The sequence below is a fragment of the Neocloeon triangulifer genome, unplaced genomic scaffold, assembly GCF_031216515.1.
Source record: "Neocloeon triangulifer isolate White Clay Creek 2 clone unplaced genomic scaffold, ASM3121651v1 ptg000009l, whole genome shotgun sequence".
NCBI classification, from domain to species: domain Eukaryota; kingdom Metazoa; phylum Arthropoda; class Insecta; order Ephemeroptera; family Baetidae; genus Neocloeon; species Neocloeon triangulifer.
Window position 1 is genome coordinate 4546310 of NW_026775551.1, and position 23231 is coordinate 4569540.

Sequence of the window (23231 nt, forward strand, 5' to 3'; positions counted from 1 at the left end):
ATTTTGATGGACGTCGTGCGCAGTTAAAATAAATAATAATCAATTTTAAGCTCCTTTTGAAAGCATAAGGAGAGCATTGCGCCTCTTTTTGTCGCAATTTTATTCAGGTTACTGCACTTCAAAGCTAAGTCGGAGGATGTAAAAAATTCAAAAACTGCTCACTCTCGATTCAGATTTGGGTTAAAGACGGGCAGGAGGAAAGTTTTCAGGTGTTTCTTTTCACCCTGCTGGCGGCTGGAAAGTGTACCGACGCGCACCTTGAAGCAACGAGAGAGCGCAGGAAACATACAAGACAATGATTTAATTAAAATCAAATGTCCCCGGGCAAGACAGATGGTCCTACCGAGAGATGTTCCACATTCGTCTCTCTCTCTCTAAATAACTAGCTAACTGCACCATCCAGCTCGCTCGCGTCCCACATTGCACTCCGGCTGCTGAATCGGAGAGACGAGACGCAAATCAAGTGCATCGTGCCTGCCGAGCCGCTGCAGCGACCCTTGACCTTTCTTTCTCTAATCATTTCTTCAGGCGATTTCATGCTCCAGGCAAACACGGAAAGCTGCGGCCGACCTACAAGTCTGGCGAATAGTTCAAGTTCAATGCATTTTATACACAGATCAATCGATGTTGGAAACGCTCGTCTAGCACCCAATTAGAAAGATAAAAACCTAATATGGCAGAAAGTAAATTTAAGAAAAATTAGCAATTAAAATTTATAGAATTTTAAAACTAATACAATAACGTGATTATAAATTACAATAATTATTAAAATTTAAATTTTATCTAATTTTTTTAATATAAGCACGTGCAATTGTTTAGATTTTTTGTTATAATTTCGTGTTTATCGAAAATAGTGAGAAATAAATACATTTCTTCTCTTTGCAATAACAGGAACAAAATAAGGAATTCTGATCTAGGAACTACGAATGAGTTCCATATCATAAGTTTTAAGAAAACTGAAAATGCGCCTACAAAGGGGCACCAACAAAATTGGTATTAAAATAAGGAAATTGAAAAAAATTAATATAAATCTTAATAAAGTGTTTTGATGAATAATTTATTTCTTTTTTATAATGTAAGCAATTTTATGTATTTTTGTTCTTATTTCCTAACGAATGTTCAAAAAAGTGGTAGAAATAAATCCACTCCAAGTCTTTCTTCTCTTTACACACTATAACAAGTAACAAGAACGAAAAGGAATTCTGATCTAGGAACTGTGGAGGAGTTCCATATCATATCAATACAGTTTTAAGAAAACTATAATAGAAAAGAAGTGTGATTCTCAAGTAGAGAAACAGTTGACATGTTGTTCATTAGAGAAGCATGCAAGACGTAGAGAAAATATAAAAATAGAGTAACAAACAATCTACAATTTTTTGTTCTCTTCGTATCTCAGAACACTCACAAACACATTAAAAAGGTGAATATTCTAACATTACATTAGAACTCAGCATAAATTTGAAAAAAATATACCAATAGAATGGGAGCTCAAGAAAGGGTTTTAACTAACAAAGTAAATTATTAACAAGCAAGAGAGTTTAGCAATAACTGAGGAATATCATCTAAATGACACTTAAAAATCAGTCATCGACTTTTATGAGACACTCTTTGAGACTGCAGTTAAGTGGCGACAAGGGCGAGCTGTTGGTCGACTCTGCAGGGCTTCTGATTATGTCAACTGGGATGGTTCTTCTGGGGGCAACAGGCGAGTTGTCCACAACTTTTAGAGGCTGCTGCTCAAATCCTGAGGGCTTCTGGGGAGAAAAGGATCATATACCTTAGGCATTTTTTTTTAAATTACAGGTTTTAATTATAATTAAATTGTCAAACAAGAGCTTACTTGATCATTGTAGACTGGAACAGAAAATTCGTCAGATTGTTTGTTGAGACTGGCCTGGTATCGAACACCTTTGCCAAAGAAGTTATGACTAAGGTTTGCTGCATTCGGGAATTTTAATTTCCTGTTAAAAATTAAATTATTAATTACAGTTAACAATAATTTCATAAACTCAAATTTATATACCTAATGTTGAGCACTTCTCCAAGAGTTTTCTTTCCTTTGATCAAGTAGAACCAAATGAAACCAGCAGAGGAAATAACAAGGACCGTAAGAAACAGCGACGCCACTATAGCTCCAGCGTGATGGTGAATTCTTCCTTGCACATTTTGTTGAGCATTAGATGTTTCCTCCTGGAAAAAAAATATTAATTAAATTTTGAGACCTGCAACATATTTTCACAAAAATTAAAACATACCATCTCCAAGCAGCTCTCATTTTCACACAGACAGGTTGCTCCATTAGGAATTTGCACACATATACCACTTCCGCAGTTGACAGCCTCACACAAATTAGGCGCTGCAAAAATTAAGTATCCATGATAATATGCAAAACATAACATATATCGAATAAAAATAAAATTACCAATTGGTTGCATAGCCTCATGGACTAGTTGGAAGTGGACAACATCATAGGCGTGGAGCTCAACGTGTTTGCACTCGTAAGGGTATCTCAGGGAGCACTTGGACAGTTTCCAGGAGCCACCATCGATCCAATAAATGTTGTCCTCAAATAGAGCAACACCAACTGGCCTCTGAAGCTAAAAAGAAATAAAACCAATCTAAATTTAGAATAAATAAAAGGTGTTGCTCACTTGTTTGATGGATAGATGATTTCTTTGAGATCCCTCATAGTTGGCATATTCAATGATGCTCTTCCCTTGGTCGGACCAGTAAATCTGCTTTTTGACCAGGTCTAGAGCAAGGCCAGAAACCATCGCCAGACCAGATTTGATGACAATTGTTGCATTTTTTCCATCCATGTTAGCACGCCATATTTCATTCACAGGCCTTTTATCATCATCGACAGATAGCTCCGACCAGAAAATGTAACTGAGAGAAAATAGAAAATTTAAATTTTAAGATTTTTCGGGTGAAAATAATTACCCTTCTCTAGGGTCAACAACCATGCTGGTAACCTCGTTGGCTCTGAAGGCAGTGAGAATTTTGGAGCACCTTTCCAATTTGACATTGCAAACTTTGATGGTCGGGTATTGTAATTGATCGACCACGTAAATATTGGAAGAAATCCAATCCAGAGCAAGTTTCTTTGGGTTTTCCACAATCCGATCGATCTGCTTCTCCATCTCGTTGGCCTCTGACATTTGAGTCAGCTTGCCTGTTGCAGCTGCCGGCAGTTGCATTAAGTACCGACGAAACACGTTGAAATAACTGTTACCTGTGCTCCAATAAATGTGATGCAAATGAGCATCCACTGCCAGGCCAGACACTGTGAGACCGGTGTGAGATGTCAAAATGTCCTGCCGCATTGACTTGAGGGAGACTTTTCTAATTTCCTCATTTGTAACAAACACAACATCCAGGTTGCGGCCTAATAGTAAAAAAGAAAAGAAAAATCGTTAATTTTTGAGATAATTGAAAGTTAAATTCGATTACCATTTGCCTTGCAAGACCGTCTGTCAGACCGAAGGGTGTAGCCGCTTGCACAAGAACAAATAAAACTGCCAAGAGTGTTTCTGCAGTAGTGAGAGCAGGTGTTTGGTTCTGTTTCGCACTCGTTGATGTCAAGGCAGGTGCGGCCGTCTCCAGACAAAGCATATCCGGGGAGGCAAGAGCAACGGGGGCCTTTGGGAGTGCTATGACATACCTGTGTGCAGGGATTTTTACCTTCTTTGCATGAAGATTCTGTAAATGATGCATTTGAGGTCAGTTAAAAAGAGAATATTTACTATAATAAATTTAAAATACAATTTTAACAAATTTAGATTTTTAGCAGAGATAGTAAAAGTTTTTTTTTCAATTTGAAGATTAAATAAAAACATGTGAAAATTACATAAAAAGTTAAAACATAATTTATATTAATTATAAAACTGCAATCTAAACAGGAACTTACCACATCGACCTCCTTCATCAGTCTCATCTCGGCAGTGGATAGATTTGTCACAGACCAAGCTAAAGCGCAGACACTCTCCGGATTGGCATCGGAACTCATCGCAATCAGAGCGAATTTTTGGGGCTTCCGTGGAGGGTTTTGGCGAGCAGTCTCTCTCGTCACTTCCATCAGAGCAATCTTCAGTTCCGTCGCAAACCCAACTGTCAGTGATGCATTGGCGTGTTGATACACACTCAAATGTGCCCTCACCACAACCACAGCTCATCTCATCATCACCAAATGGGCATTCTCGTGTTCCATTGCACCTGCAATTGTAGACACACATTTTATTAATAATATTAATTTCCGCAATACTTTGAATTAATATATGCAGCAACAAACATAAAAAGCATAGAGAGAAATCTAAATCCTACATTTTGAAAGAAAAAACTACCTTGCACTTTCAGGAAGACATAGGACCTTAGATGCTGATTCACAGCGGAACATGTCCACTGCACATTCCTCGACATTTTTCTCCACCTCTTTGTCCTCTTTGGAGCGCCCCTCATTACAGGTCTCATCACTTCCATCTCCACAGTCATCTTGGCCATCACATAATAGTTTACGATCCAAACATTGCCCATTTTCACAGCGGAAATCTGTTGAGAGGCACTTTTCCACCTCTAAAACAATTTTAATAAAAATGATGATTTATGATAATTAAAAAAAATTACCGCATTTGCTGTGCTCATCTGAACCGTCTTTACAATCTAGACCTCCATCGCACTCCCAGGTTTTTGGTATACAGGCGCCATCTCCACACTTAAATTCTTCTGCACTGCAAGAAGCTGCAAAATAAATGTTTGCATCTTAATAAATAATTGAATAATAATGTATTATATCCTTACTATCAGAGCAAAATGATTCATCTGAGCCGTCGGAGCAATCCCTGATCGAGTCGCAAACAAGAGTACGAGAGATACATTCTCCAGAAAAACAGGTGAATTCAGAATCTATAACACAAATTTAAGAAAAATTGTGGATAAGAAAATAATTTAAAATAAAAAAAAACCGCAAAATTTTTTATGCCACAGAGAAGTTAAAGGTAGGCAGCTGGCAGCCTTTACGTGTTACGCAGGTTGCCTACTCAAATTTGACAAGGCGTTAAGCAAACTTACTGATGTCACAGAATTTAATCTCTTTGCAGTTCTCCTCATCAGAACCATCGCTACAGTCCTGGGTGCCATCACACCTTTTGGAATGGAAAACGCAGTCTCCATTTTTGCATTTGAACGAGTCTGGCTCGCAAGTAGTTTCCCCACAGTCCTCCTCGTCTTCTCCGTGGGGACAATCGATGTGGCCGTTACACCTGAAAAGTTAGACATAAAAATTCCCTTCTAATTGGTATTTCCAGTAATACCTTAAAGATTTTGGAATACAAAGGTCATCCATTTTGCATTTGAACTCCTTTTTGCTGCAGTGAGAGGGAGTGACACAAGTGAGATCGTTGCTCTTCAGGTGCATACCCAAAGGACAACCACACTTAACTCCTGCTTTCATGGCAAAGCAGATGTGGCTGCAGCCACCGTTTTCCACCTGGCAGCCGTGCACTGTGTCGGGGACTGCCTGCAGAGTGGCCAAGTACATGTTAGAAGCCTCGTTGACATCTAGAAAAAAATAATTTTTTTATTTAAGAGATCACAAAATTCACAAACACAAGCAATTTTGAAATGATGACTTGCTTAAAGCCTACCTAGCTTAGTCTTGGTCATTTTGCTCTGGCCCATGTGAACATCTGCCCAGTGCAAATACGCTGAATGAGAACTGGTCCAGAACATGTGAGGGCCCAAAGCAGTCATGGAAATGGGCTCCGTGGATTCATATCGCCACTCATGTCTGTCAAGCGCCTCATCGTCTGTGCTCTCAATTTTACCAGTCGCATCGTCAACCCAGAAGACTCTCTGGAGACCTTTGTGGAAGGTGAGCGCGGTGGGAGAACCACTGATGTCTTCGATTCCATGCGTGTGACCTTGGCCATCCATGCCGAAGACGTCTATGTGATGGTGGTGGTCAGAGGTCAATCCAACAAACAATGAACTGGAAAAAATGTGTTAAGATTAATTAATTTCTTAAGTAATGCAATTACCCTTGCTCTGGAATTAGGGCCAAACCCGACGGATAGTTTCCTCCCAGATCTCTGACAATGATCATTCTCTCCCTGGTATTAAAACTGTACACTTCAATGACTTGCCGCTCAAAGTCACACCAGTACAGATTATTTCCCAGGTGATCTTAAATCAAATCAAATCAATCATCACAGTTTACAAATTTAAATAATTATCTACCATATTCCATGTCAATAACCAATCCAATCTGACTATCAATTAACACTTTGGTTTTCAACTTTTTCAAATTGAAGGACACAATCCTTTTGTTCGCAGGATCAGAGCTAGCAATGATGGCAGCATTTGTCTTTGAGTTGTATGTAAGGGCAGAAATGCTTTCAATGTTTTGGAGAGGTACATACGAAACGTTTTGCTTTCCAAGCAGCTGATGCTGGATTTTGATCAGTTTGTTTCCGGCTCCAATCAACACTGCTGAGGTTTTGGTTTTCTCTAAAATTTCCAAAAAATGAATCAATCAACGAGATTTCAATATTTAAAATGAAATATTTACCAACACAGGTAAGTTTATCTTGTCCTAGGTCCATATATGATGGGCAGGCGCAAGCATATTTTCCCTTGGGGGCCAAAAGACACAAGTGGCTGCATCTCGACTCTTCACACGGATTACGAAGCTGCAAAGAATTAAAATGTACACAATATGTTAGCATATCTTGAAGAACTGCCATTCATATGCGTGAAATCTCTTGTGGACTAAGCAAAAACGAAGAAGTTTTAACTACCATTTCCTTATACTTAAAGTTGTAAAGATGTGCTTTAAAATGTGTATCATGGGTCATTGAATAATATATCATTTAAAATTTTCAATCATATATGTAAACAAAAAATGTATTATGAACAAATTTTACTTTTGGTTGTAGGGCAGGATGGTAAATGTGGATTCCATTGATGGCGTTCTTCCTCTCTCTCACAATTGCGGTTTGATTTTTGCCGGTGAACTTATCACACGAATATATTTCTTTGCCACTGAAGTCACTCCAGTACAATCTGTTTTCAAAAATAGCTATCGAGTACGCTCTGCTGACGGACATTTTCAGCACAACCTGTTAAATTTCAATAAAGAAAAGTTGCACATTTACAGCTTAAAATTAAATTACCCTCCGATCGCTACCGTCCATTTTGATAGATTCGATGATGTGAACCTTAGAGTCGACCCAGTAGAGCCGCCTGTTTCCATAGTCTAGAGCTAAACTGTTTGGATAAGAATCCTTTTCAAGCTCAAGAAACACAATTGGATCTGATCCGTCCATTCCAGCTTTGGCAATGTGCGGTCTAGTCCCCCAGTCAGTCCAAAACATGGTTCTGCAAAATGTTAAATTTTTTAAAGGTAGAAGATTAAATAAAAAATAAAATACCCTTCTTGTGGAACAACAACGATGCCGTGCGGCGCGTCTGTAATAGTGTTGACCAAAACAAAACACCAGTGTCCATCGTCTGTGCAGACAGAGACAGTTTTTGTCCTGCTGTCGGTGAAGTAAAGCTTCTTGCTGACCCAGTCCCAGGCCATGTTCTCCGGCTGGCCGAGACCCGAGTTGACAATCACTTCCTTTTTCGATCCGTCTTCCCTGCTCTTCATGATCTTCTCCTGGCCATTCTCCAGGGTACTCCAGAAGATATTGTGGCCATCAAAAGCCACCGCAACCACCTGTTGCTGCCTTCCCTGCACTTTGGTCAGGTGCTGTGTGGTTAGCGAATAGGAGCGAATTTCCTTTCCATTCGAGTAAACCAAAATCGACTCCGAAACTAATAATGATAAAATTATCAACCTTAATAGGTTGGATTACAATTTACGTACCATCTTCGGCCAAGCATGTTTTATCATCTTTGGCTAAAACGTAGCCATCCTCACAGCTGCAGGCATGTCCTCCAACCCAGTTGTGGCACTTTTGGCCACAAGATCCATAAATCAAGCATTCGTCAATGTCTAGAAATGTAAATTTTTATATTTTACAAAATAAATCAAATGCATATTAAAATTAAGATATGTTTAAAATGACGAGTGGAATATTTCTAAGTGACTCTAAGAAAAAAAAAATAATAATGCAGTAGAATTTAGAATTTCACGATCGAGGGTTGAGATTCATGATGATTTTAATTTGAAGTCATCTTTTCCTCGATGGGTTTGTGATTTTATTTGTTGTTTTTCTTAAACGATAAACAACTCACAAAACCCATCAAGGAAAAGCCGAATAAATTCAAATCACAAAAAAAAATTACCTTCACATTGAGTGCGGGACCCTTCTTTCATTCGGAAACCGTGGTCACAACTGCAAACAGCACCCTTCGGAGAACGATGGCAAACATGACTGCAACCAACCTCTTTACACATTTCTTCATGATTGAACACTGGAAGTTAGAATTGCGAGTGAATTTTATGTTAAAACTTCATATAAAAAGCAGCTTACTGCAGAGTGGGCCTTCATCATCACCTTGGAGACAATCAGTGTGGTTGTCACATAGAGAATTTGCCGAAATGCAAGTGATGCCGTCCTGGCAGAGGTAGTAGCCCTTTTCCGGCTTGCAATCGGCAATAGGCACATTTATGTGGCCAGCAGCTTTAGATTTTATAGATTAGTAATAAATCATGAATAATTAAAAGCTGCAATTTGTAATATATTTACCAGGACAGTTTTCCTCGTCGCTTCCATCAGAGCAATCTAGAGAGCCGTCACAACGAAACTCTTCAATGATGCACTGCCCACTTTTGCAACGGAAACCATCGCACGATTTCTAAAGGAAAAAAAAATATTCAATCTATTAGAAATTTTCTAAAAATTAATCAGATTTAAATTTGGGAAGGATTTATAGAGAAAATACACTGACATTTTCACAGTGCTGTTTTTCGTCACTGCCATCGGGGCAATCTGCTATTCCATTGCAAATCCACAAGAAAGGGATGCACATGCCATCGTCGCATTTGAACTCTCCCACTTCACACGTATGATTATTTTCCGTCTATAATAAACATGAGGATTGGAGATTAATTGACCCTAAAACATCAATAATTATTACCCAATGACGTCTATATTCACAGTTAGTCGGTTCGTCGCTCCAATCGCCACAATCATTACCGTCATCACAGAAAAGGGACTTTGAGATGCACTTGCCGTTCTCACATTTGAACCACATCTCGGGCGTGCACAATAAATAATCTAGAATAATATTATGTTAATAGCATGAGGGAGGACAACAAAACCGGTGTTGTGTAAAACTGATAGCATAATTAAGTACATAATTATCTTACCACAGTCAACTTCATCACTGCCATCTGAGCAGTCGGGAGAACCGTCACAAACGTGGCTCTTTTGAAGGCACTTGTCATCTGATGCACAATGATGCTCATCAATTGAGCACACCGAGTCTGCACTTGCATCTGTCAAGGTTTATCAAAATAACCAAATTAATTATAAAAATATGGAAACACTCACAGGAAAGAAATAAGAAGATATAATAATTATTGTTATTAAAATTAAATAAACTTATAATTAGTTTAAATTAATTATTGTTAAGCATAGAAAACATGTGGATAAAATAAAAATAGGAAATTATGTATGAACAAAAAAAAATTGTTATTCTGGAATAATTTATGAATTAATTTGAACCAATTGGCATTCACAATTAGCGAATAATTATTTTACTAATTATTATGTACCGTGTAGCTCTGCATATCTTAATTTAGGAAGCCAAAACAACTTTTATATTTAAAAGATGCATTAATATAAAAAAACGCACACTTAATTAATTTAACACAAAACACGTGCATAAAATAAAAATAGAAAATAATAGAAATGCTGTTATTCCCAATTATTTTTGCAGAAATTATAACCATTTTAAAGCAAAATAATTTATTTAATCGTTATGAACTGCAGGTTTTAATTTCTGACGCCAAAAATGATTTTCTTGAAAGAATCGCACAGAGAATAAAGACCCCCCCCCCCCCCCCCCCGAAGTAATCTGAAATACGCTGGCTTTGCGCGGTCAAAAGTACAAAATTCCGCAAATTCCATCCAAAGCAAGCAACTCACCGTGACAGGAATTTGCTAAAAGAAGACAAAGGACCGTCGCTGCAGCTAATGATGAGCCGCATTTCGCAGCTCCCGCTGGCAACCACATCAGACCTGCAACCATAAAAACAGAATTCGTTCAACAAAAGGTCGCGCGCAAGGTCATTGTTGAACGCGCATTGCAGAAATTCCAACGTGCATTTCTTCTAGAAATTTCTGCACAATTTTCGTTTAAAATATTATTAATCTGCCCATACGCACATGATAATAGCACAATAATCATGTTTAAAAATCAGATCAAATGTGAAACATTTCGTCGATGCAGATTATTTTCTAATTTTTAATTAAAAGTGCTAAAAATCAATTATGATTTGATTCCCAACGCTGCTTTTAATTTATTTTCTTTGGAAAATTTTTTTGCTTCAAAATTTATGTTTCTAAAGCAATAATTTAGATGAATTAACCCACGAATTCTTTAGTAAAAATGTGCTCGATTTGAAATTTTTAACAGAGGAATTTTATGCATTATTTTCGACGATGATAATTTCGCAGGGCACGACAATTAAAACCATTTCAAGTAAAGTTCTAAATTTTGTTTGAATTAAAAAAAAACGCACTCACCAAAAATCCAGAAGACGGGAGAGAAGTGAGCAGGTCGGGTCTCGCTGATGGCCGAACCTACAAGAACACAAGACAAGACGAATTGGCCGGTGCAGTGAGTTGAGTAGGTCGTCGGTCGCGAGAGAAAGGATGACGTCAGAAATAGGGTAGGGAGGGGGTTTTCCTTATGAAGAGACGGTGGAGGAGGAGAAAAGAAGAAATAATACAAGTTCAGACTTGAAACATAGAAAATCATGATTCATGATGTGGATGTTTGTGTGGAATGCGGTGAAATGAAAGGAGGAGATGAGAGGGACATGCACGTGTGAAGAACCCAACTCATTCTTTTTTTTTCTCTCTTCTATTTTTCAAATACTGAAATAATATTAAATTTCAACATTAAAATTTGCCGGCACTGAGGGTTTTTTTAATTATAATTACATAATTGAATTGATTTAATACTAACACAAGCAATTTTGCTCCCCCTTCTTCCCGCTCTGACACTCTCCCACCCTCTTTTCACATCCCCTGCAGGCCTGCATTATTATTGTTTATTTATGAAACCTGAAATCAGTCGTTTTAGTTTTTAGTCTTGGCCATCTTGGGGTCGTTTGGGGGTTCGGTGCGATGCCAATAGTCGTGTGTGGTGCATATTATGCACATCAATTTGAGTGCAACATCAATTTGATATTGATGTTATCGGGATATAGACACACAAAACTAGCAAAAAACTTAGTTTCGAAAACGAGAGTGAAGTGAAAATCGCGGACTGGATTAACATTTTACCAACATTTTACATTGGATGGCCGCGGCTTTCAAGAGTTATGGTTTGTTAATTTTTATAATCATATTATTTTATTCCTTCACTGGCCTTTTTTCAGCCAAGTAATTTGTTGCTATAAAATCTATTATCATATTTGATCATATTATGCAAATCCTTTTGTAAAAGTAATATTAAAGACAACGACGTCGTGTGAATATTTTTGTCTACATCTTTTTGGTCTCGCGGAATTTTTAGCAGAACCATAATATTTGTCCAACAGTTCAAGGTGTTTGCAGTCCTTCTAAATTTTTTTGCTTCAATATTTAATTAATACAAATAATCAAGAAACCAAAAATAAAATATAATGTACCAATATCCATATGATTTGTAGAAAATAATCCAAATAATCATTGACGAGTGTGGCTGTTTTAGGCAATAGATTGTAAATCTATCTACGAGTTACCCTCCTCTAACAAAATTTATGATTTAAATTTAACATTTGTATTGTCCAGTTCATGTCTGAATAGTTTTGAAATAAAAATTTTTTTATTCGTATAAACTCCTTCTCTTTTGTAAATAGTTTTATTATTTTTTTTTTTTTAGTGACACCTTTCAAGCCCATCAAGCACAGGTCAGTTGGCACCGGCTCTTGGATTTATTTAACAGAAACTCAGGTGAAAAGTGCACGCAATACAATTTGACGGATTTTGGCGTGGAAAAACTTGGAAAAATTAAAAAAACATTCCGGGGAAAACGCTATTGTAGTTGCAACTTAAAAATTGAATATCTCGGGTTCTATTTGAGTTACAGAAATGCGGCTAGAACCTAAATTTCCTAAATTTTTTCCTCTTCAACCCTGAGGATACAAATTATTCAGAGGTCAAAGGTCAAGGTCATTTTCTATGGGTTACGTGCACAAAATAGTTCAAGCTAAAATATGTCACCATTGATTGGGCTAAACTTTTTTTCTAAGATATAGTCCTAACATACAGGAAAAACTATTATTCAAAATTCAGAATGGCATGATCTGTTTTTAGATTTTTATATTAATATAAAAAAAATCCGAAAGGTAAAAAACGTGAATTTTTTACTTGTTGCCAATGATCAAAAACTTTATATTGAGAAAGTACGCATCTAATATGGATAAATTTATTTATTTTTTGACGTTATTTCCCAAATTTTCAAAAAATGATCGCTCAAAAATTCTTAAAATTAATTTCCAACCATTTTAAAATAGTAAAAAATTCACGTGTTTTTTTACCTTTGTGATTTTTTTATTAAAAATCTAAAAAAGATGCCATTCAGAATTTTTTTTATACATATTCTGTTGTTCCTACATGTGTTTTGACTATCTTAGAAAACAATTTCAGCCCAATCAAAGGTGGCATATTTTTGCTAGATTTGTTTGTATTTGTACATGTGACCTCTAGAAATGACTTTGATTTCTGAATGATTTGACCTCCAAAGAAAAGAGGGAGGCAAAAATATGTAAAGCCACATTTCTGTATCTCAAATAGAACCCCCGAGATATTCAATTTTTACTTGAAACAGTAGCGTTTTTCAGGAAAAGTTCAAAAAAGTTTTTGACTTTACCAAGTTTTTTCCACGCCAAAATCCGTTAAATTATGTTTAATTTTCACCTGATTTTGCGTAAATAAATCCACGACCGCTTGCCAACCGACCTGTGCTTTGGCTTGAAACTTGAAAGGTGTCATGAATGAAACACAAGGCAAAATTCTGTTGATCAAAATTTATTGATTTATCTCTTCACAAAAATCCTACGTAACACAGCAAAATTGTAACAATTAGTTTTGTAGTCGTTTGAGTGAGGTGTTTCATTATTTCCTATTACGTTTTACTTTCATGATAAATATATATTATATGTGTGTATTGTTATGCGTTTAATACACGTTTTATATGTATTGTGTATGTTGTAATCAATTAAGAGACAATTTATCCAACACATCGATGTACGTGCCTGATGCGTATTTTGTTCCTTCAAATAGTGAAATATCTATGTACACAGCAATAAATTGTCAAAATACTCACTCATTATGTTCATTTTAAATGCACAATCATAAACATTTCGGTTTAATTTGGCCAGTTTCAAATTTACAAAATCTACCACAAATTTATAATCCAATCGTTTGAAAAACCATAAGCTTATGTTTCCCAATCTCCAGCAGACTTAAATTTCTTTTTGAGACAAAAAGAGTTCTGAAGCCTTTTTTCTCTCCAACCAATCTACGGCTTTACTCAATTAGTTACAAAGATATGACTCTTGTCAGACACAAATTGCACAAAATTTCAAATTACAATTATTTATTTTCAGGAGAGACGAAGCGTCCGTAGTGGCATCTGGAGACTTCTGTGTTTTCGGTGAGTACCAATTTTTAGTTCCTTTTTTTGAAATACGCGCGTCTTTCGTAGTAATGCAATGAGTGAATTTACAATATTGTGATCCAATTAAATAAAGTCAAATTGCGCGTGACAATGAGGTAGATTATGTATCAGCAGATGAAATTTTTACAAATTCAAAATATTCGTACTTTATCAGCAGCCAAAGAGTTCCGAAAAGTGCAAACCAAGATTTATACAGAGATATAATAGGTTAGTGCTTCTAACCTGGAAAATGTTTGTCGTTTTTTGCTGTTTTTTTTAAATATATGCGACGCCAAAAAGTGCACAAGTATCTCAATGAGTTGATACGTTTCGTCAAATATATATTTAAGCAAGTGAAAGTTTAATTGACTTTAAGCGACAGGAGGGCTGTTAAGGAGGAGGCGGAAGTGAGAAAGGTTCTGTTCAGAGCAGTCAAATACACACGGTTTGTGGATATTTTAAAATTACTTTCCCATAACATTTCAATAGTTGCGATAAAATGACGATTTCTTCATTCTAATCCACCAATTTCTACTATTTTTTTTTCAAACAGCATGCAAATTCAATTATGTGTATAATTAATTTGATAAATATCTGTGGATTCCTGGGGACGTTGCGAGTGGTTTGTAATATTTTGTATTTTACAATTAATAAGTGTTGATGAGACTGACAATGAGAGGGTTAACAGGGATATTTGGAATATTGCTTCTTGAAGCAATTCACTGCCACATTTACTGCTAGGAAGACCCTATTTTTTGTATCGCAATTTGACGAAAATTATGAATTAACCGTCAAAACCAATTTGTTATCTAATATATTTTCAATTTATTTATTTAGCAAAATATAGAGCACAACGCCGATTAAATTCTTGCAGGTTTAAATTAAGAAATTTAATTTTGATCGCAAGTTCTAAAAGTGATAATCGGCTCTCCACAATCAAGAGGGGAATTTACAGAGGAAATAAAATCGCATAGCTACAGTTTTTCCCTTTAAATCTTTTATCACAGGTATCTTTTTCTTTGTCTGCTATTCTTGCGCTCAAATATTCTGTGGAATCAAAAATATAATTTGTGATCTGTTTGTTCTTCTCTTTTATATATACCCGAATGATATGCCGAAAAGAGAAAATTTATATTTATGCTAATCTGTAGGAATTAAAAATAATCAGTTTATTTTCAAATTACTGATGTTGTACACACTTTTATCGCATCAATTTCTTTCTTTTGAGTTTCTTTTCATATGTTTTATATATTAAAATACAAATCTGCGAAAACTAATTGTGAGTTAATTAACGTAGTAGTTAAGAGTCAGTGTGTGTTGATCAGTCGACTGGTTTTTTGTTTTTCTTTCTGTTTCCTACGCAATTATACTTAATGAATTTTATTACTTTGCTTTGAGGACCTCGTGTTGTCAAATAATCTTCAAGTTGATGGTTTTTTTCTCTCCAAAGGAGGCCTTTTTTTGTTAAGTGTGACGTTAGTTTGTTCTTGGAAATTTTTACAAGAAGAGAGATGGCGAAAATCGATCCCTCTCTCTCTCAGCTTAGGCTGACATCTTCTTCAGGCCGTTCAGTTGCTTGACCAGTGATTCTTCGCTAGGAGCAAATCTCTTCTTGATGTGGCTTTGCCCTTCCTGTAACAAGGGAAAAAGATGGTCAGGTCTAATTCGTTTTCATTCGGTTTTGTGGAAAATCAATCGGAAATAAATAAGGAAATAAAATTTGGAATAATTTCTTCTAATTGTTATGAACTTTTTAGCTGAAAGCAAGAATTTGATCTCTATATTTAGATTTTGAAGTTAAATAATTGTTTTTTTATTACTATTTAAAATTTTTACTAGAAGAGAAGCTTGTCTTCTCTTGGAAGCAAGAAATCAACTTCAGATATGAAACTTATTAAATCTATTGTCTTAAGAAAGACAAAACTAAAAAATACAATAGTCTCGCTCTTCTTGCAGGCTTTTGTTTAACAAACAACCATTATGTGTGGTTTTCTCTCCAGCCAGGTTTCCTTTTATCCGAAAATAAATCGCCCCGAGCACTTTCCAATATAATATTCCCTCCCTCGACAGACCGCGTCGGGCACATTTTTTTATCTCTGCGAGAGCGAGTTTTGCGCGAACTAGGTGAATAAAAGATGAAGCGCGTGCGTCAGAGCAGTGCGTCAGAATTAATTTCGCCTGTTGTGCAGACGTCACGCAGCACATATACTTGAATTTCTCCCTGTGCATTTTATTTGCCCTCGGGGGTTGGTTCCCATTGTTCGCTCCGCGCCTTGTCTGTTCCGACGATCTCGCGCGTTCTTTCCCCAGATTGAATTATCTTCATCATTCTCTCTGTTCTAGTTTCGCCATGCCGAGCGAGTTTCATTTCATTTCCGTGCTACTTCGCACATATAATCAAGTCATGTACGAAGCAAGTCCCTGTCGAGCGGCGGGGGTTGCAAGGATAAATTGCGACAGCGCTTGATGGGATATGAAATTACTGCTTGCTCTGCTTTGTGAAACTGCTTTCCAATAGCCTTGCAAATTCAATCTGCCCTCATCATACACATCAGCAGTGAGAGACAGAATGAGAGACGGGAGGTCGTTGACTTTTGTCAAGTGTTCCTGCACCCTTGGCTTGTTTAAACAGAGTTAACCCTTGTTTCTCTCCGCACACGTGCTCCGAAATTTGCTCGACAAGCTGTTTCAATTTAGTCGAATTAGAACATTTTTTTTTAAGAATCAGCTCGTTTGATTTATTGTTTGTATTAAAAAAATTCATCAATTTTATCAGTAATTTTTTAATACTTCTTTAAATTGGCAAAATACTTATACAAATTACGTGAAATAATCAAATATTATTATTAGAGATTTTGAGGGACAAATAATAATAAATTAATGAACGTATCAATTTAAGAACAAATATTAAAAAATTTAATTAGTTACAAAGTATAGGAAAAAATGTGATTTTATCCGAAAAAGTTTTTGTTTAAACTTAAAAAAATTGTCCAATTAATGAATATAAAATGCTACTTACATAAACTGAACAATTTTTATTTTTAAAGAAAGGCTTTTTCCTCTTCAAATCATAAAAAGTGTATTAGTCTATTTTTAAATAAATAAGCCTTTCTGATCCCTACTCGAAATCCAATTCCCGCAATCCAAAAGCCACAAACAAGAGTTTTTCATTTCCGCCTTTCATCTTTTATTCAATTCCATCACGTCGTAAATAAAGGTGATGCTCGTTCCGTCTCGCCAATGCGATGTGAAAATAAAAAAGGAGAGAAATTTCCCGGAAAATGCAATTGGAAAAATGAATCGGACGCGGCAATGACGCAAGCAGAGGCTGCAATTACTGGTCTGGGCCAAAGTGGGAGGAAAAGAGAGCAAAGGGAAAGCAGCCCAAGAAGAAGCGAGCGTGGGCGTTCTGCGTCACTCCGCAGTGGATCGATAGGGTGGGTGAATGGAGAAGAGCGCCCTGGGCCGCGGCGGCTGCCAGCCCTCGCCCTGCTGCCAATGACGTCATCGCTGAATGGGGTAGGCGGACGGATAGCATGAATGGAGCCAAGTGAATGGGGGTTGTCGGGGGCTCAAGCTTTATGGCGCCCCGCAACTCAAGTGTAAATAATTGTGCAGCTATTTTCGGCCCTCCGTGGCTCAGCCCTGTCAGCTTCGCCGGTGAAAAATGCGAAAGTCTAGCCTTCTCACAGCTTTTTTTCATATTAAAAAAGAATGGGGATTTGTGCTCGATTGCAGCCCACGCCGTTTTTCTTCTTTTTTTATTTTATCTCTCGCCCGCCTGCTCACTTTGCCAGCCCAAATGGTGTGTGTGTGCTTTGCGGGTAAACTCGCTCGCAATCTCGCCGAACAATTTTGAATGCTCCGCTGAACGAGTCAATGAAGAGAACTTTACGTATTAAATGCGGAAAAAGAAGAAGTTGTGCGCAGTTTTTCCTTTAATATCCGTGTAGTAGGAAATTTGAGGTTGATTTTACTTCCTGTTCCCAGAAGGAAAAAGGGAAAAATACATGCAAGGAATACAAGGAAAATTGAAATATTTTCACGCTTTTGCTCATTTTTCAGGTTGATTTGGAAAAAATCAACACTATATTTTATATTGTTTAAGAGTGAAATCTAATTTTGCAAAGAATTTTCGTATGGAATAAAATTTATTTTTGAACGTTTTGATTTAATACTCGGGTTGAACTCGGCGGAATTCAGAATATTTCAAGATTCTAATGCAATTACATGCAGTGAATACAAATTGTTAATAATCTTAATAAAATTCACATTAATACATTTAGCATCACTCATTATTTATTTTTATATATTCATAGGGAAGGATTGTAGATATGAATTAATTTTATTAAAAATATTAATTATACAAATGCGTTGTTAAAAATAGAAACCATCATTTTAAATAAAAAAAAGGAAAATTAGAGTTCATTGCAATTTTCGCAATTTTTATTAAAAATTATTGAAAGTATTAATTTGTTTTATTTATTTGTACAACTTTTACTTTAATTTTTATGTTTATTAACCTTAATAAGTCAAAATATTTTTTTTATTCCATAAAATGCATTAATCTTCTACGCCCCGTATTATAGTACCTACGATTTGTGTTAATTTCCGTTTATTGCAATTGTATTATTTTTATCACGCTTGCAGCGCAACATAAATGAGTTTGGTCTCACGATCTGCAGTAGGAATAAAATTGCTAAGCGGCCAATGTGAGCAATGCGAGCGCTGGAATTAAGCCGAATTCCAAGGGTCAGAAATGCGAAACGCGGGCGTGCGAGAAACGCGCCGTTGGAATTCAAAGGGCCGCGCGTGCGAAAATAAACAGCGAGGAAAGAAACGCACCTGCAAGTCCTGGATCGTGAGCAGCCTTTTGATCGCGTCGTACACCGACGAGGGATGAGCCGTGGGTTTGACCTCGGCGTGACCTTTCGGGGGACTTGGAGGTCGCAGCATGGCCACCTCTTTCTGGCCCTGGTGTGCGGGCGCCCTGGTCGCCGCGGCCAGGGCCGGGGCCACCGTGCTCGGGCTCAAGTCATTCGCCCTCTTCAGCAGTTTCAGCTGCTGCTCGTCGTTCATGTAATACTGCCAACAACAAAAACAAATGTTTGAATATTCCAATTTATAAAAATTTTATATTATTCGTTGATTAAAAATAAATTTCAACACGAGACGAATAAAAATTATGACAATTTGAAATAAATTACTTTTAAATCATCATCAATAAATTAATTGCTTCTGCTGAGTAAACCCTTTCTTCGCTTTTTCAAATTGCATGTTTTAGTATCAATTGAAGAATAAATATTAAAATAATTAATGAATAGATATTATTGAATTATTTTTGTTTCCAATTGGATTAATCCAATTAACAAGATAAATTTATAGAAGTGCCATCTCAAATTTAGCATTCCTTGGAATATTTTTATCATGATTCAATTATAAAAAAAAAATATTTAATTAATACTATTCAGTAAAAATATTAATTCCAATGTTTTTTAAATGTTTTATTATTTACTTGTTTTAATATTAAATGTTTTATATTGGGAATTTGCTCCGGACATTTTTTTAAATTTGTATTAGTGAATATAAATTTAATTTTAATTATTTTTTTTAAATTATACAAAATTTGACCATATTTTTAAGAGATTTAATTTTTCTTACCTGGTCGTAGTTGCTGTAATGAGGCTCATATGGGTAGTACTGCTCTTGCTGCTGCTGGGCAGGCTCGTGCCTGTAGAGCTGCATCAGATTCTGCATGAAGGCGTCGTTGACCTTTGACTTTTCCGCCTCGAACCAGGTCTCCTGGCCGATGGGCAGATTTGAGCCGGGTTCGTCAAAGTAGTCGTTGGGAATGGCCACCGAGTAGTCGATCTCGACGGGTTCCATGTCGTCGTAGGCAGGGTAGTAGGCTGGTTCTTGGTAGGCCGGTTGTGGGTTCGAGGGAATCGTCCGCCATGAACGCGCTTGACGCACAAATTTCGGTCGCAGCATTGTGTACGCCGCGTTGGTGTGCGCCGCCAGGAAAAGCGACACCAAAACTAGCAAAATCTCACTTGCGTTCATCTGAAAATAGAGAAGATGGAAAAAAATTAATTGGTTAGATTTAAAAATCTTGGTATAAATCAATTGTAAAGCACTTTTTAATTTTTGAGAGGTGCAAGTAACAAAATAAATCATTTTTTTATTTTGACATCCTTGATCCTCCCGCTACTGCACCTAGGAACTTATACATTAGCTTAATAGTTAAGGACGAAGTGCAGAATAGAATGAAGTTTCATTATTTTATTTGAACTAGAAGTATTTATTGTAAGCATAATTAAATTTTTTTTGTTGTGCGGGTTGCGGAAGTCTGCGCACTGCCCATCAGTGGCAAATTTAGAACTCATTTATTCAAAATCTTAAAAATTTCTTCGAAAAATTGCATTTGATCAAATTTTTTTAGTCTGGCAAGCAACTATCAGGATTTTTTTTTTAATTAGAATTTCTTCAATTTAAAATTCGGATTGATTTTATCTAGCCCAATTTAATCGCTGAAAACTTATGTGAAGTGGTAATTTAAGCTTCTTTATTCCTCTTTCTTGTCTCCTGCAATCTGCGTAATGGATGCAGAAACAAGGGGGGAAACTTTTTGCAGCAGATTTCTTCTTCTTAACTCTCAGAGAGAAATCTTTCTTTTTTTTCTGCCTCTACTCTTATCGCTCGGTGATTTGCCGAGAGAAAATTGTACGCATAAATTTCCGTCCCGGAGACGAGTCCCTGAGGACCAAGTGTATTTTTAGTCCGAGCCACTTGGCTGGTTGCTTGTGCAGATAGGTTTGTTTGTTGATTGTGCAGGTGGTTGTTATTCTCACGATTGTAATGCGCGTATACGCGTGCATGATAAATTGAGTCGCTCCCGCAGTGACGCACGAGAGCAGCACTCGGAATTATCAAGTATATATAAAATGTATAATGTACGTGGTGCACCCTAGGGAACGAATGAGTTATTGCAGGTGTGATAGCGATCCCCAGATTTGCTATTTTTAAGCATCAACCCCCGGGAAGATTGTTTAGTTTGATTGAGCAATAATTATAGTACAAGTTAAAAACAAAAAAGTCATCAATTCTCAATTATATGATGGTATATTTAAAGAATTATAAAAGTTTTGAATTTTTTTTATAAGAAGATTAAATTTTTAGTCTATTCCAATTTCATAGGTAATTATTTTGATTTTTGCAAAATTGATTTTCCTTTATCGTAAAATTATATTAATTAATTTGAGTATTTTTCAATTAATTTGCTGTTTCAACTCCTTAAAGTAAAAGCAATTTGAAGTTTCTCATATAATTTGTATAAGAAATCTCCTCGTTTTGGAATGAGCAAAAACTAAATTGATTACAAAAAAAGAACGACAAGAAAATAAACTAAAAAAAATATTATGAAATTACAAATAAATTAATGGTTTAGTTAAAAGACTTATAAATTAATTGCCCGTTGAAAGGAAATCTAGATCGCATTTTGTTTAAAGTAATCAAAAGCTATTGAAACAAGGAAAACACGCAAACCCCAAAACAGAGCAGCCCACGCGTGGTGCTTCAAAAGCGTACACATTAGAAGAGGAAACGGAGTGCGAGCCGCCGCCACCGGTAAGCAAATACCAAAGTTGAAACCTCGTCCACCCACACGCGCCTGCTGAGCCCCAAAATAGTATAGGCAACCCGCACTGCACCCCAAGCGTCAATACTTGAGAAGAGCCGTGGGGCGCAAACGCACTCAATTAAAATAAAAAACGTCCCCGTGGAAAAGATCCTAGAGATGTTAATGTAAATGAATTTCTTACTTTTACGAGTCGAAAGGGTCGAGGGCTGGAAGCAGACGATCGTCTCGTTTGAAAGTGGCAGGGGCCGACAGGTGGTGGCGAGGGTGCTGCTGTCACTACTTGAGTATCGGCTGCTGCAGAGCGCAGCCCCTATTTATAAGGTACAACAGTTTGCCGCCCACGCTGCTGAATGAAAGTTGCGCTTGCCTGAGCCGAGCTGCGACCTGATTGGTCTTCACGCCACACTGCCGAGGATCAATGCGCCCAGGCAGGCTCTCTCTCGCTCTCTCGGCGCCCGCGTGGGCAGCAATCCTCGGCTTTATCCTCCGCGCCACAGTGTTTAGCTCGTTTGTCCATTTTCAACTGATTTTCATTTCTTACAAATTGTCCCTAGTTTCCGAGAACGGCCCCAATGTGACTTTTGAGACAAATATCCAAAGGCTCAACTTCCAATTAACGTTATCGAAAAGAAAAAAATCGTTGGTTTCAGTATAATTAGTGTAAATATTTTTTTTACAGTTGGAAAAGTTACGCATTGCTCATATAGGTTTTAATTATTACGATATTGACATGATATCTTTGAGCAAATTTTTAACTTATATACTTTGTATTCTTTTAATATTTTATGCGAAGCTTAGTTGAAATGGATAAAGAACCACAGAAGGTTTTGCGTAAAATATTATTATTTAAAAAATATTATAAACAAAGTAATGCATAATAATATTATGTATGAACACCGTATTTGCCTTTTCTTGTGTCTTGCTTATTTTTTTTTTTTTTTTTTAAGAGATTAATGGATAGATGTAAATAAATTAGAGTTATGATGTACAATAGTTTTTTTCAAAGCATTTTGGATTACAATTTATTTATATCCTACATTATTATTATTGTTGTTGTTTATTTGTACAAATATTTCCAAAATACATTGTTTACATTCAATTGTTGTGAATAATTTTTTTTTTTTTCAAAAATAAAAGAAATTTTTTGACAAAACGGCACCACCACTAGCAAGAATATTGCTAAAGCATCCAAGATCAAAAAGACCCCATCCGCCTCGGTTGACTTAGTTTTTTTCTCATCTTCATTATATTGCAAAATTTTTGAATATAATGCACATTTTCATTCAATTTAGTGTCAAAAAGAATAAAAATAATTGGAATTAATTTTTCTATATTTAATTAAGAATGTCAGGGGGTGATCCTTTCTCGGATTAGAATTAGTTTGTGCGCTCAAAAATCAGCAAAAAAAATTAACTTCTTACTCTTTTTAGCCTTTTCCCATTAATCGTTTTTGATACTGTCTTAATTTAATAAATTGTGTTTAACTCAGAGATTTAAAATTCCTATTATGACTGATTTTAATATTCATGGATTAAGACGCCCATTTTGGCACAAGCTTGGTAATCCTCGACCAATTTGCTAATTGCAAACATTATTCCACGCGAGAAATTGCTCTGCGCCTTAATCCAAATGAGAGCAGCACTTGGCGAACACAAAACGAATTGTGCACTTGAAAAAAAAAAACACATCAAAGCAGCAAACAACGTCGTGTGCTGAATTATTCACGGCGGCGGCCTCTTTTATTCGGAGCTCCTCATTCGCGAAAAGCGGT

At 36.4% G+C, this 23231-nt stretch overlaps 2 protein-coding genes across 5 annotated transcripts; both read right to left on the reverse strand.

The window, feature by feature from the left end:
• Window positions 1-1036: 1036 nt before the first annotated feature.
• Window positions 1037-10861, reverse strand: LOC132195213 (vitellogenin receptor). 4 transcript variants are annotated; one of them, XM_059617057.1, is made up of 31 exons: window positions 10698-10861; window positions 10098-10190; window positions 9317-9445; window positions 9085-9224; window positions 8896-9027; window positions 8694-8802; window positions 8478-8627; window positions 8290-8418; window positions 7868-7996; window positions 7428-7815; window positions 7170-7374; window positions 6921-7115; window positions 6566-6686; window positions 6235-6504; window positions 6036-6180; window positions 5643-5986; window positions 5310-5556; window positions 5068-5258; window positions 4798-4902; window positions 4624-4737; window positions 4344-4572; window positions 3911-4215; window positions 3454-3702; window positions 3236-3388; window positions 2944-3175; window positions 2652-2889; window positions 2423-2597; window positions 2256-2356; window positions 2024-2190; window positions 1841-1961; window positions 1037-1754 (listed from the first exon to the last, which is right to left on the reverse strand). In XM_059617057.1, exons 2-31 carry the CDS (start codon window positions 10183-10185, stop codon window positions 1581-1583), a joined length of 5475 nt encoding a protein of 1824 aa, XP_059473040.1. In that variant the 5' UTR covers window positions 10186-10190; window positions 10698-10861; the 3' UTR covers window positions 1037-1580. The 4 variants fall into 4 exon arrangements, with proteins under 4 accessions (XP_059473040.1, XP_059473039.1, XP_059473038.1 ...); XM_059617056.1 differs by having other exon boundaries at window positions 1037-1751; window positions 2944-3184; XM_059617055.1 differs by having other exon boundaries at window positions 2944-3184.
• Window positions 10862-13182: 2321 nt separating this feature from the next.
• LOC132195163 (uncharacterized) lies at window positions 13183-21739 on the reverse strand. The gene is made up of 4 exons (XM_059616974.1): window positions 21642-21739; window positions 19483-19884; window positions 18667-18906; window positions 13183-15453 (listed from the first exon to the last, which is right to left on the reverse strand). Exons 2-4 carry the CDS (start codon window positions 19882-19884, stop codon window positions 15364-15366), a joined length of 732 nt encoding a protein of 243 aa, XP_059472957.1. The 5' UTR covers window positions 21642-21739; the 3' UTR covers window positions 13183-15363.
• Window positions 21740-23231: the final 1492 nt, after the last annotated feature.

Coding starts and splice junctions, on each gene's coding strand:
- LOC132195213 (XM_059617055.1), bottom strand. CDS start 10,185: ATGTGGTTGCCAGCGGGAGCTGCGAAATGCGGCTCATCATTAGCTGCA. Junction 7,375..7,427: donor GTTGTTGTTCCACAAGAAGG/GTATTTTATTTT, acceptor AACATTTTGCAG/AACCATGTTTTGGACTGACT. Junction 1,962..2,023: donor GGAGAAGTGCTCAACATTAG/GTATATAAATTT, acceptor AATTTTTAACAG/GAAATTAAAATTCCCGAATG.
- LOC132195163 (XM_059616974.1), bottom strand. CDS start 19,884: ATGAACGCAAGTGAGATTTTGCTAGTTTTGGTGTCGCTTTTCCTGGCG. Junction 18,907..19,482: donor ATTACAGCAACTACGACCAG/GTAAGAAAAATT, acceptor TGTTGTTGGCAG/TATTACATGAACGACGAGCA. Junction 15,454..18,666: donor TCACGATCCAGGACTTGCAG/GTGCGTTTCTTT, acceptor CCCTTGTTACAG/GAAGGGCAAAGCCACATCAA.